General features: G+C 44.1%; 1 protein-coding gene across 1 annotated transcript; it reads right to left on the reverse strand.

Annotated features, from left to right (window-relative positions):
- Positions 1 to 294: 294 nt before the first annotated feature.
- On the reverse strand, positions 295 to 9961 carry LOC112080513 (GTP-binding protein Rit1). The gene is made up of 6 exons (XM_024146295.2): positions 9855 to 9961; positions 7756 to 7842; positions 6850 to 6906; positions 2953 to 3026; positions 1720 to 1911; positions 295 to 1103 (listed from the first exon to the last, which is right to left on the reverse strand). The coding sequence occupies exons 2-6, from the start codon at positions 7835 to 7837 to the stop codon at positions 873 to 875; spliced, it is 636 nt and encodes a 211-aa protein (XP_024002063.1). The 5' UTR covers positions 7838 to 7842; positions 9855 to 9961; the 3' UTR covers positions 295 to 872.
- Positions 9962 to 12502: the final 2541 nt, after the last annotated feature.

Below are 12502 nucleotides of genomic sequence, written 5' to 3' on the forward strand. Positions count from 1 at the left end.
ACACCACCTGTGTATTAAATATCCTCTGCAACTCAGTTCACAACTGTTAAAGTATTCCCACTGCAACATGGCACCAGCCCTGAGTACAGGCTGGTCAGCTTACAAACACAAAGCAATAACCCATGAAGGCTTTTCAGTTGAAATGGAGAGGAACCTCAATGCTATCAGAACATCTTGTTTTCATCATCTTCTATATTACAATCTTTTCATTCTTTCCATTTCCTTGGCTGGCAAGATACTCCACATCCTTTGGGACTCTCCCTCTAATCCTCAAACTCACATCTCATACCCCTTCGCATTTCCCAACCGCCTTTAAATCAAACTTCAAGCTCACTCCTCAATACCTGCCACTTTACCTACTGTATGACCTTCTCAGCCTAGTCTTTGCTCCCTTCCCCTCCGCAATTCCCCATAATATCTACCTCTCTTCAAGCACCCATCCCTCCATCTCTTCAGGACCGCAACCCCTTCCCTCCCTACATAGTTTCACCTAAACATCTCATCTCTGGCTCTCCATCAAAGATAAATGTTGTAACTTCAGGCAAACCCCACGCTGTCTCAGCATTTTTTAAATATTAAACACTACAGTCAATTGGTTTCATTGGACACTAAAATGCTAACGTCGGCTGTTGTTAAAAGCCAGACCCAAATTGCAGCACAATGAGCATACGGTACATCAGCATGGTTCCTGCCTTCTCTAATGCGCACAAGAGGCTAATCTCTTCAGTAACAATTGTTAGTTTAGTTGCCGTTGCAAACACTCATAATCTAACTCGGACAAGAGTCATTAGTCTCCTCGTGGGAGTTGGAACTAGGAATTGGGGCTGTAAGGGTACCACTGGAGGACTGTCGTATCCCACAGTGCCCCTCTCTCAGTGCTCGGAGTGTTGTTTCTTGTGGAAGGTGGATCGCATGCGGCTCCAGAACGAGTGGTTCCTCCTGTTCTTCCTCTCACTGCCGCGGACCGACTCCGCCTCGCGTTGGCGAATCTGGCGGACCAGGGCGGCGAAAACCTCGTCGATGTAGTAGCGAAATGCAGCAGAGGTCTCGAAGAAGGGGCACTGGAACTCCCTGGCCAGCTCCTTCCCCTCCTCTACTGACACCTAGTGGAGTGGAGGGAAATACCATGTTGAAAGCCAGTATACAGATAAAACCTACAGACATGAGACAATTGTTATATACAGTATATGTACCAAACAGAGTCATGATGTATATGTTACGGTAAGTGTGTGGATCTACAGATTCCCCGTCTCCTTGGTAAATCTACAGATTCCCCGTCTCCTTGGTAAATCTACAGATTCCCCGTCTCCTTGGTAAATCTACAGATTCCCCGTCTCCTTGGTAAATCTACAGATTCCCCGTCTCCTTGGTAAATCTACAGATTCCCCGTCTCCTTGGTAAATCTACAGATTCCCCGTCTCCTTKGTAAATCTACAGATTCCCCGTCTCCTTTGTATATCTACAGATTCCCCGTCTCCTTTGTATATCTACAGATTCCCTGTCTCCTTGGTAAATCTACAGATTTACCGGGGAATCTATAGATTTATCATACCAGTCAGACAGGCAATCTGTAAATCTCCCAGTAAATGTGTAAAGATAGGCCTTTTGAATAGTAGTAAGATTTTAATGCTGCCAGATAGTGGGCAAAACCTACTTTAGTGCCAAGACTACCAATGTGCATCCCTCTCCCCCTCCCTCCTTCCTTCCCACAATTCTCACCTGTCTGAGATGGGTCAGGTCAGACTTGTTGCCCACCAGTACCACGGGGGTGTTGGCGGTGCGGCGCACACGGTCAATGAGCTGCTTGAACTGGCGCGCCTCCTGTAAGCTCCGCCTATCTGTGATGGAGTAGGAGATGATGAAGCCCTCGCCCGCCCGCATGTACTGGTCCCGCATGGCTGTAAACTCCGCCTGGAGAGGGCCGTGTGTGTGTGTGTGTGTGTGTGTGTGTGTGTGTGTGTGTGTGTGTGTGTGTGTGTGAGAAAGAAAGAGGCAAAAGTGGAGCGAGTGATTAAGGACTGGTACAGAAAGGATAACAGCAAAATACTTAGATAACATTACATATGCTACACATACACCCACACATTCATGTACTGGTATGAGTGTGAGCGTGTACACCTGTGTACACCTGAGAGCATGCAGAGAATCAATCACCAATACATCGGTCTGTCTGTCCTACAAGCTACTAGAGGAAGAACATAAAAAATATTTGAATTTAGATTACTCAGAAGTTAAGGGTCACTTGAGACAGTGGACTGTCTAGGTCACTCAAAGCATTAGCTCTCTAAACTCAATGCCCTGTGTGTGGACACTTCCCTGAATTTGGTCCGGTATGAACAAACCCAGTCATGGGCATGTATTATAGAACATGTACATGACCATATATAGAACATGACTAACATCATAAGTGAGCCATGCATGAGTCTATGCATGAGTCAGACAGGCAAAGACACGGTGCGGGGAGCGGGTGAGAAAGACATATTATGTAAGTAAAAGAAGGGAGTAGATTGTGTGAGCATTGCTTAAACAGAAGTTGAGAAGAGTAAAGACTTGGATGTCATGACAATGAAGGGGAGATATGTTCTTCTGGGTTTGCTTTGATAAATAATTATCTTACATTGCCAATGATAAGTTATCATGCTAATAAGAATGATTGAATTGAATGTAATTGAGAGACAGGAACAGACAGTCAGAAATGATTGATTTTATAGGAAAGTGAGCATCGGGATAGAGGGAGAGGGTTTCCCCTCCTCTATCTGATCTAATGTGAAAAAACTAGACAGATGAAAGCAAATTCCCAGTCCTTCCAAGGTGTTTTTCCCCTATTGCTTTCACCTATCCTATGTTTACAGATCAGTAGAGGAAGGAGAGGAGGCGAGGAAGCCATATTAGACTATCGAGAATGAGATGGAGGCGTGACGTTTTAATGGAAGCCCTTTGTGAGGAAGTTACCTGTCCTGCTGTGTCCAGTATGTCCAGGTTGGCTGGTTCATCGTCGATGCGGATCTGTGTCTTGTATGCATCCTCTGGGAGAGACATTGAGTGGTATTTTAATGGCTATACAAGATAATTGTGTAGTTACGTCATAGGCCGTGGTTCATCGACTCTGGTCGATGCTATGCAGCGTGCATGTGGGCTTTATCAAGTCACGCCAGGTGTTCTCTTGTTTTGGACTTGCGGTTCCTTGTATGAGTTCTGACATTTCATGCTCGCAAGGTAAGTATTGTTCTTGGAACCATGGGGTCTATACCCTATATGGGGCTCTGACAGTTCAGGCTTCTCGGGTAAGTATTAGAGGAAACTTCTGACTTCTGTAACCCCTTTTTGGAGCCGGTGGAACCTGTGTGTGCTTGGGGTGCCGTGGGCCTCCTTGTTTGGTACCCTCTGAGTCGGCTTGGGGAGTGATTGTATGTACCCATAGTATGTTATACAGAGTAACCGACTGAAAGGGAACATACAGTTATTAATATAACTAATGTTCCCTGAAGAATGGAACGAGGTAGAACATATTTTGGCCACACACGTCAGGGGATTTGTGCTCGCTGAAAACAGTTCTGAATTGAGGAAATGGATGTGAGCCCTGGTATTATAGCCAGGAAGGCGGGGCATCCGAGGGTGGGCCTCGGCATCCATTGGCCCGTTAGGCGTGATTTCAGTTTTTCAAGTGAATATTATTGGCTGTTGACTCCCCGTAATATGTTATACCTCGTTCCCTCCTTCAGTAAGTTTTGTTGATGGTGGTGGAAAACGCTGTCTCAAGCGCTGCTCTAGAATCTTCCATAAGTGTTCAATTGGGTTGAGATCTGGTGACTGAGAACGGTCATAGCATATGGTTAACATTTTCATGCTCATCAAACCATTCAGTGCCCTGTGGATGGAGGCATTGCCATCCTATTGGGGCATAGCCATGGTAGCCAAAATAATGGTCTGCCCAGCATTTTTATATATGACCCTAAGCATGATGGGATGTTACCATTATTCTGGCAGTTACATCTATCTACTCACCAGCCAGTTTATTAGGTACACCCATCTAGTACTGGGTCGGACCTTCCTTTGCCTCCAGAACAGCCTGAATTATTCAGGTGATGGATTATACAAGTCAGACACGTTCCACAGGGATGTTGGTCTACGCTAACGCGATGGCATCACACAGTTGCTGCAAACTGGACGGTGGTACACCACCGCCAACAGCCTGTACCATTAACACCAGGCAGGATAGACTCATGCTGCTTATGTCAAATCCTGACTCTGCCATTGAATGATGCAACAGGAACCGGGATTTGTCAGACTCAACTGTCCGGTTTTGGTGATTGCTTGTCCGCTGAAGCCGCTTCTTCTTGTTTTTATCTGATAGGAGTGGAACCCGGTGTGGTCGTCTGCTGCAGTAGCCCATCCGTGACAACAATCGACAAGTTGTGCGTCCCGAGATGCCGTTCTGCATACCACTGTTGTACAGCGCCGTTATTTGTCTGTTCGTGGCCTGCCTGTTAGTGTAGCACATGGGGGTGTGTGAAACTTACTCCTCAGCCTGAAGTATGCCCATTGCGCCAGCATATAGCTAGCTTTTCACGTAGCGCTGACTGGTAAGACGCTTTAGTAGGGCAGTCACATGTCAGAGGTCCCGAGTTCGCGCCAGGTATGGGCCGAAACGGGAGGAAGTGGTACTCGCTAAGCAAGCAATGTGACGTCTTTTACAGCGCGACGTCCTTGCACGATTCTTGCCTTTCTCTTTTGCCCACAGGACTTCCACTGACTGGATTTTTTGTTTGTCGCACCATTCTCGTGAAACCCTACACACTGCCGTGCGTGAAAAGCCCAGGAAGGCGGCCGGTTTTAGAGGAACTGGATCCGGCGTGCCTGGCCCCGATGGTCATACCACGCTCAAAGTCGCTTAGGTCACTAGTTTTGCCCATTCTAATGTTAAATTGAACAGTAACTGAAAGCCTCGATGCCTGTCTGCTTGCTTTATATAGCAAGCCACGGCCACGTGACTCCTGCACTTTCCATGACAGACTGACCAGGTGAATCAAGGTGTTGCCTTACTGATGTCACCTGTTCAATCCACTTCAAATCAGTGTAGACGAAGGGGAGAACACAGGTTAAAGAAGGATTTGTAAGCCTTGAGACAATTGCGACATGGATTGTATGTGTGCCATTCAGAAGGTGAATGGGCAAATCAAAAGATTTAAGTGCCTTTGAACGGGGTATAGTAGTAGGTGGCAGGCGCACCTTTTTTAGTGTATCTAGAACAGCAACGCTGCGGAATTTTTCATGCTGTGAATCAAGAATGGTCCACCACCCAAAGGACATCCAGCCAACTTCACAACTGTGGAACGCATTGGAGTCAACATGGGCCAGCATCCCTAAGGAAGACTTTTGACACCATGTAGTCCAATTGAGGCTTTTCTGAAGGCAAAGGGGGGTGAAACTCAATATTAGGAAGGTGTTCCTGATGTTTTGTACACTCAGTGTATGTAAATACAGTACCAGTCAACAGTTTGGACACACCTACTCATTCAAGGGTTTTTCTTACATTTTTACTATTTTCTACATTGTAGATTAATAGTGAAGACATCAAAACTATGAAATACATATGGAATCATGTAGTAACCCAAAAAAAAGTTAAACATATCAAAATATATTTGAGATTTGAGATTCTTCAAAGTAGCCACCCTTTGCCTTAATGACAGCTTTGCACACTCTTGGCATTCTCTCAACCAACTTAATGAGGTAGTCACCTGGAATGCATTTCAATTAACAGGTGTGCCTTGTTAAAAGTCCATTTATGGAATTTCTTTCCTTCTTAATGCGTTTGAGCCAATCAGTTGTCTTGTGACAAGGTAGGGGTGGTATACAGAAGATAGCCCTATTTGGTAAAAGACCAAGTCCATATTATGGCAAGAACAGTTCAAATAAGCAAAGAGAAACGACAGTCCATCGTTACTTTAAGACACGAAGGTCTGTCAATACGGAGAATCTCAAGAACTTTGAAAGTTTCTTCAAATGCAGTCGCAAAAACCATCAAGCGCAATGATGAAACTGGCTCTCATGAGGACCACCACAGGAAAGGAAGACCCAGAGTTTTTTTATTTCTTATTTTTTTATTTCACCAGGTAGGCCAGTTGATAACAAGTTCTCATTTACAACTGCGACCTGGCCAAGATATAGCAAAGCAGTTACCTCTGCTATAGAGGAAAAGTTTGTTAGAGTTACCAGCCTCATAAATTGCAGCCCAGATTAATGCTTCAGAGTTCAAGTAACAGACACATCTCAACATCAACTGTCCAGAGGAGACTGCGTGAATCAGGCCTTCATGGTCGAATTTCTGCAAAGAAACCACCACTACAGGACACCAATAAGAAGAAGAGTCTTGCTTGGGCCAAGAAACACCAGCAATGGACATTAGACCGGTGGAAATATATGTCCTTTGGTCTGATGAGTCCAAATTGTAGGTTTTTGTTTCCAACCACCGCATCTTTGTGAGACGCAGGTTAATGACCCAACACACCTTCAGGCTGTGTAAGGGCTATTTGACCAAGAAGGAGAGTGATGGAGTGCTGCATCAGATGACCTGGCCACCACAATCACCCCGACCTCAACCCAATTAAGATGGTTTGGGATGAGTTGGACCACAGAGTGAAGGAAAAGCAGCCAACAAGTGCTCAGCATTTGTGGGAACTCCTTCAAGACTGTTGGAAAAGCATTCCAGGTGAAGCTGGTTGAGAGAATGCCAAGAGTGTGCAAAGCTGTCCTCTAGGCAAAGGGTGGCTCATTTTTGGTGTGGTTTAGGGGGCCAAATTTGAGCAAATAGGAGTCGCCGTATTTTGATCAGAGACCAAGCACTCTCACCTATGGTGGGGTCATGGTCTTCAGGGAACCTGTGGCTGATAAACTGCATTATAATAGCTGAGGAGAGAGAGAGAGAAAGAGTTAAGTTTTAACAAGCTTCATAGGCACTGCATCAATAATCCAAAAAGGAGAAATCAGAAACAAACTACAGAAGATCAGAAAACAGAGTGGAAGAACGAGAGAGAGAAAGAAAGGGTGATATTGACATCATAATTCCTCTATACGGGAGACTTTATTACATTTCCCAGGTTGTATCACACACACACTTCCCCTCCCTCTCGTCTCGTTGTTGTTCTTCCTCCAGGCATGCAGTGGTTCACGCACATAGATAACACACACACACACACACCTCCGCAGCATCAGTGTACACCCACTCTAGTTTCCATGACGATAACTTGCACAGATGAAATCAGAATGACGCTTGTTTTTATGACCCATCTCTCCCTCCATCCCTCTGTATCCTCCCTCTCTCCGATGTTTTGACTACTTTGCTGTGCACCTATACCAGGTGAACTCTGCCAGTCTCCACAGCAACAGTAGCCAAGAAGAGGAAGGCGGTTGCTAGGCACTGAAGCGTCTTCCTGACAACAGGCACCCAAAAGGCACCCCAGACTGCCGTAGAAGGCAGCCAACGCCCATGCTTACGAGAACTCTGACTGCCTGACTGCACTTGGAGGGTGTGTGTGTGTGTGTGTGTCTCTCTCACATACAAACACCCACACATCTCACTCATAAAAAAAAAGAGGACATTAGGAAAAGTAATGTAAATCAAGACCGAGTTGAAGAAGAATAGTCGAAGTCAGAGATAATATGTAAAAAAGAGGAGCAAGACAGAAACAAAGACATGCACTAAGTAAGAGTGAAGAGTACAGTTAAGTGTAATTCTGAGTGTGTGTGTGTACTCACCGCTCTTCCCCACTCCCCCCTCTCCCAGCATCACCAGCTTGTACTCGCGGGAGAGACCCCCAGAGCCTCGCGATGACTCCATTTACACTATGAGGAGATAGAGGTGGTGATTAATACACATATACTCTTTACACACACAGGAACCGGCACATATTGACACCCCAATAATTCACATAAATATACACATACATATCCATTTTTGGTCCCAGTTTATTAAGCCCAGGACTATTGAATAGAACTGCAAAGGAGAGTGTACAGAGTTGAAAGTGACTAACACACAGTACCACACATGCCAATGTGCAATCTTGCCATCATGTGTAAAGCACTAAAGCTACTGACAAGAGATGAGGGAGGAGATGGAAAGAGAGAGAGAGACACACGCACACACACACACACACACACACACACACTGACAAACTTGAACATCAATATCCATTCACTGTTGAAAGTCGAGTTAGTTAACCACTGAACCATACAGTAGATCTACTGAATAGCGATGAAACAGGTGAACGAGTTTTCAGGGACAGAAGTGGAGCTATACAGCCAAGTCTAGTCTACTTTGCCACCCTTAGAAATAAAAACTATTCAACTCATCAGATCCATTTGGTGTGTGTGTAGATTGATTTAGGAGAGTCAGATGACTTCAGTTTATTAAATTGGTCTACGCAGCAGCCAGCAGCACTCACGCGGAAAGAGGAACCGACTCGTATCGACTTGATGGGGCAATCATGTGATTTCTCGGTGGAAGGCGAATGTGTGACATTGACCACCACAACCCCAGGCAATGTCATCATACCTATTATTGCCATTTTCCATAGCGATATCGCCTAGCTTTCCCTTACCAAAAATACTATATTTGTGCTATATTAAACTTTAATTTAAATTGTGAGAATAAATTAATTACATATTTATAATTGATAAATAGGCCTACATAAGCACATATTTACTTATCATTAGGGCCTAGGCTAATAACGGTAGACCTATGAAGGGATCACATTATCTCAACGATGGAATGCGGAGACAAAATATTTTACAAAGCCGGTTCATTGTTGTCAGGACAGAGGCAGATTGAACAGACAGAATTTGGGAGGTTAAAAATAGATGTTCATATCCGCTTGGGAGCAGCTACGTTTTTTGACTCGGTTTTATGTAAAATATGAGGTCTGAACTTCAATAACGCCTGACTGAGCTCATGTCCGTGCACCATTGCCTAACGTTTGATCCAAAAACACAAAGGAGTGGATGGTATTGTAGTATATTGCCGAGTTGTTGTTTCCTCCCTCGCCCTGATAACATCACTACACGGGCTACGTGATTCAAGGGAGTCTCCAGGCTTCAGATGGCTCAGGCCTCGAAGTTTGTTATTGAAATGCAGATTAAATATATACTCTCTGTACTAGCCTTATTCAACGCCCAAAGTTAGGGAATTTCATTTTTAGAGACTACTTTTATTGCGCTTAGTTTAGTTAAAAGTTTGTTGCACTATTGTCACGTTGTTATAGACTACAATGTTACAAACAGTGAGTCGGCTACAATGTTTCAGCTGCCAAAAATATACAAGATATTTGCTAAACAAGGAATGAGATTAACACTGTTTCAAATCATTGGATTTCTGACAAAGTCGCAGTGAAAACTGCATCCGTTGCAGTCACTGAAATAGAACAACCATTTGATATACTTTATTGGCTACTTTGAAACAGGATAACTAGACTTAACAGGATAAACAACAACATTTTAGAGGGCAATAGTGAACCTTCAAAAGACTGCTCAAGTAGCGAAATGAATTGTGTGGCTGTATGTGACATGGGATTTGGGGGGGAAAAGTAGCCTAACTTTTGTAAACTTTACATGTAAGATCCTTCTAAAATCGAGTGTAGCCTACGAACCGATTAAATGTAAAACAAGCTGCAGGGATTTGTTAGCCTAACTGTTTGCAGATCAGTGTTCAAATCAGACATTGAAAACATTGTTTCGTGTAATTACAAACGAACAAGTTAACATGAATATTGTTGACTGCGAAGAAAGCAAATGATTGAACATCTGCAAACATAAATAGCCAACTGACTTTATGCATGCATGAATAGAAATGAGCGACTCACCTGTGTCACAGAAGTTCTTTCCTCATAATTGCCGAAATTACGTCTATGGCCATTTAGTGCTTGATGTTTGATAATTCATGCCACCAAATGATAAAACTGTAAACAGCGCGAGCGGTCTGTAAACGCTACGTCACAGGGTCCCACCGCCCGTCGTCTCAGCTGCTGTGACTTTTCAGTAGAGTTGGACGGCCTTGAAATGTACGTTTGAAGTTCAGTTAGGTACTGTTATACACTGGTAACGAATGAATAGGCCCACTAAAACGCAATTTCATATATTTTAAGGTTTCTCGTAATAGAATATAATAAAGATACTACCATATTGTTGTTGAGAGGCACATGGTCAGTCAGGGTGCAGCATCCCTGGATGGGAGGCACTTTTGGGTTAACAGTCTTGTTCTAGGGCACAAAGGCAGTGGTTAGGACCTGGGATCAGATACCAGCAGCCCTCCAGGTGCCAGTTCACTTCCCATTTCTGTAATATCCTGGCCTGGGTCTTGAACCAGCAACTGTCTCTCTAACATCTAGGCTACGTGCCATGCGTAGGTGGTGGTGTACAGTGCATTCGGAAAGTATTCAGACCCCTTAACTTTTTCCACATTTTGTTACGTTACAGCCGTATTCTAAAATGTATTAAATCTACACACAATACCCCATAATGACAAAGCAAAAACAGGTTTTTAGAATTTTTTGCAAATGTACTACAAATAAAAACAAATAACTTATTTACATAAGTATTCAGACCCTTTGCTATGAGACTCGAAATTGAGCTCAGGTGAATCCTGTTTCCATTGATCATCCTGTGGTAAATTAAATTGATTGGACATGATTTGGAAATGTGTCCAGGCAATGGACTGGTGAATGGTACCAAAAAAATGTCTGCAGCATCGAAGGTCCCCAAGAACACTGTGGACATTTTTCAATGGAAGAAGTTTGGAACCACCAAGACTCTTCCAAACAGAGCAATCGGGGTGAAGGGCCTTGGTCAGGGAGGGGACCAAGAACCCGATGGTCCCTCTGACAGAACTCCAGAGTTCCTCTGTGGAGATGGGAAAACCATCTCTGCAGCACTCCACCAATCAGGCCTTTGTGATAGAGTGGACAGACTGAAGCCAATCCTCAGTAAAAGGCACATGACAGCCTGCTTTGCGTTTGCCAAAAGGCACCTATTTATTAAATTCTTATTTTCAATGACGGCCTAGGAACAGTGGGTTAACTGCCTTGTTCAGGGGCAGAACGACAGATTTGTACCTTGTCAGCTCGGGGATTCGATCTTGCAACCTTTCGGTTACTAGTCCAACGCTCTAACGCCCCTAAAGGACTCTCAGACCATGAGAAACAAGATTCTCTGGTCTGATAAAGCCAAGATTGAACTCTTTGGCCTGAATGCCAAGCATCACGTCTGGAGGAAACCTGGCACCATCCCTACGGTGAAGCATGGTGGTGGCAGCATCATGCTGTGAGGATGTTTTTCAGTGGCAGGGACTGGGAAACCAGTCAGTAATGAGGGAAAGATGAATGGAGCAAAGCACAAAGAGATCCTTGATGAAAACCTGCTCCAGAGCTCTCAGGACCTTGAACCCGATCGAACGTGTCTGGAGAGACATGAAAATAGCTGTGCAGCGACGCTCCCCATCCAACCTGACAGAGCGAGGATCTACAGAGAAGAATGGGAGTAACTCCCCAAATACAGGTGTGCCAAGCTTGTAGCATCATACCCAAGAAGACTTGAGGCTGTAATCTCTGCCAAAGGTCCTTTAACAAAGTACTGAGTAATGGGTCTGAATGCTTATGTAACTTTGCTTTGTCATTATGGGGTATTGTATGTAGATTGATAAGGGGAAAAAATGAGTTAATACATTTTAGAATAAGGCTGTAACGTAACAAAATGTGGAAAAAGTCTAGGGGTCTGAATACTTTCCGAATGCACTGTATACTAGGCATGTACATGTAACTGCCAAAATAATGGAGATGCTTGAGTAAATGAAGGATACACATTATATTGAAAGCAGGTGCTTCCACACAGGTGTGGTTTCTGAGTTAATTTTTAAAAAATGGACATCCCATCATGCTTAGGGTCATATATAAAAATGCTGGGCAGGGCATTATTTTTGATACCATGGCTATGCCCCCAATAGGATGACAATGCCCTTAACCACAGGGCACAAGTGGTCACTGAATGGTTTGATGAGCTTGAAAATGATGTATGCCATGGCCGTTTCAGTCATCAGATTTCATCCCAATTGAGCACTTATAAGAAATTCTGGACCGGCGCCTGAGACAACGTTTTCCACCACCATCAACAAAACACCAAATGATGGAATTTGGCATGGAAGAATGGTGTTGAATCCCTCCAATAGAGTTCCAGACATGTAGAATCTATGCCAAGGTGCATTGAAGCTGTTCTGGCTAGTGGTGGCCCAACGCCCTTTTAAGACACTATGTTACCGTTTTCTTTATTTTGGCAGTTAACTGTATGTCCCTATTTGCTGTGTGCTTCCTGTGCATTGTTTGATCTTAATTAGCTAGACCAGACAATTATAGGCTACTGGATATTCTCATGCTGTAAATATTGTCATCTGTAGCGTATTGGGAAAAAATGTGTAATATGTGTGTGTGTGTGTGTGTGTTCACAGACATGAGTTTGTGTC

This window comes from Salvelinus sp. IW2-2015, unplaced genomic scaffold, assembly GCF_002910315.2.
Source record: "Salvelinus sp. IW2-2015 unplaced genomic scaffold, ASM291031v2 Un_scaffold16349, whole genome shotgun sequence".
Classification (NCBI taxonomy): Eukaryota; Metazoa; Chordata; class Actinopteri; order Salmoniformes; family Salmonidae; genus Salvelinus; species Salvelinus sp. IW2-2015.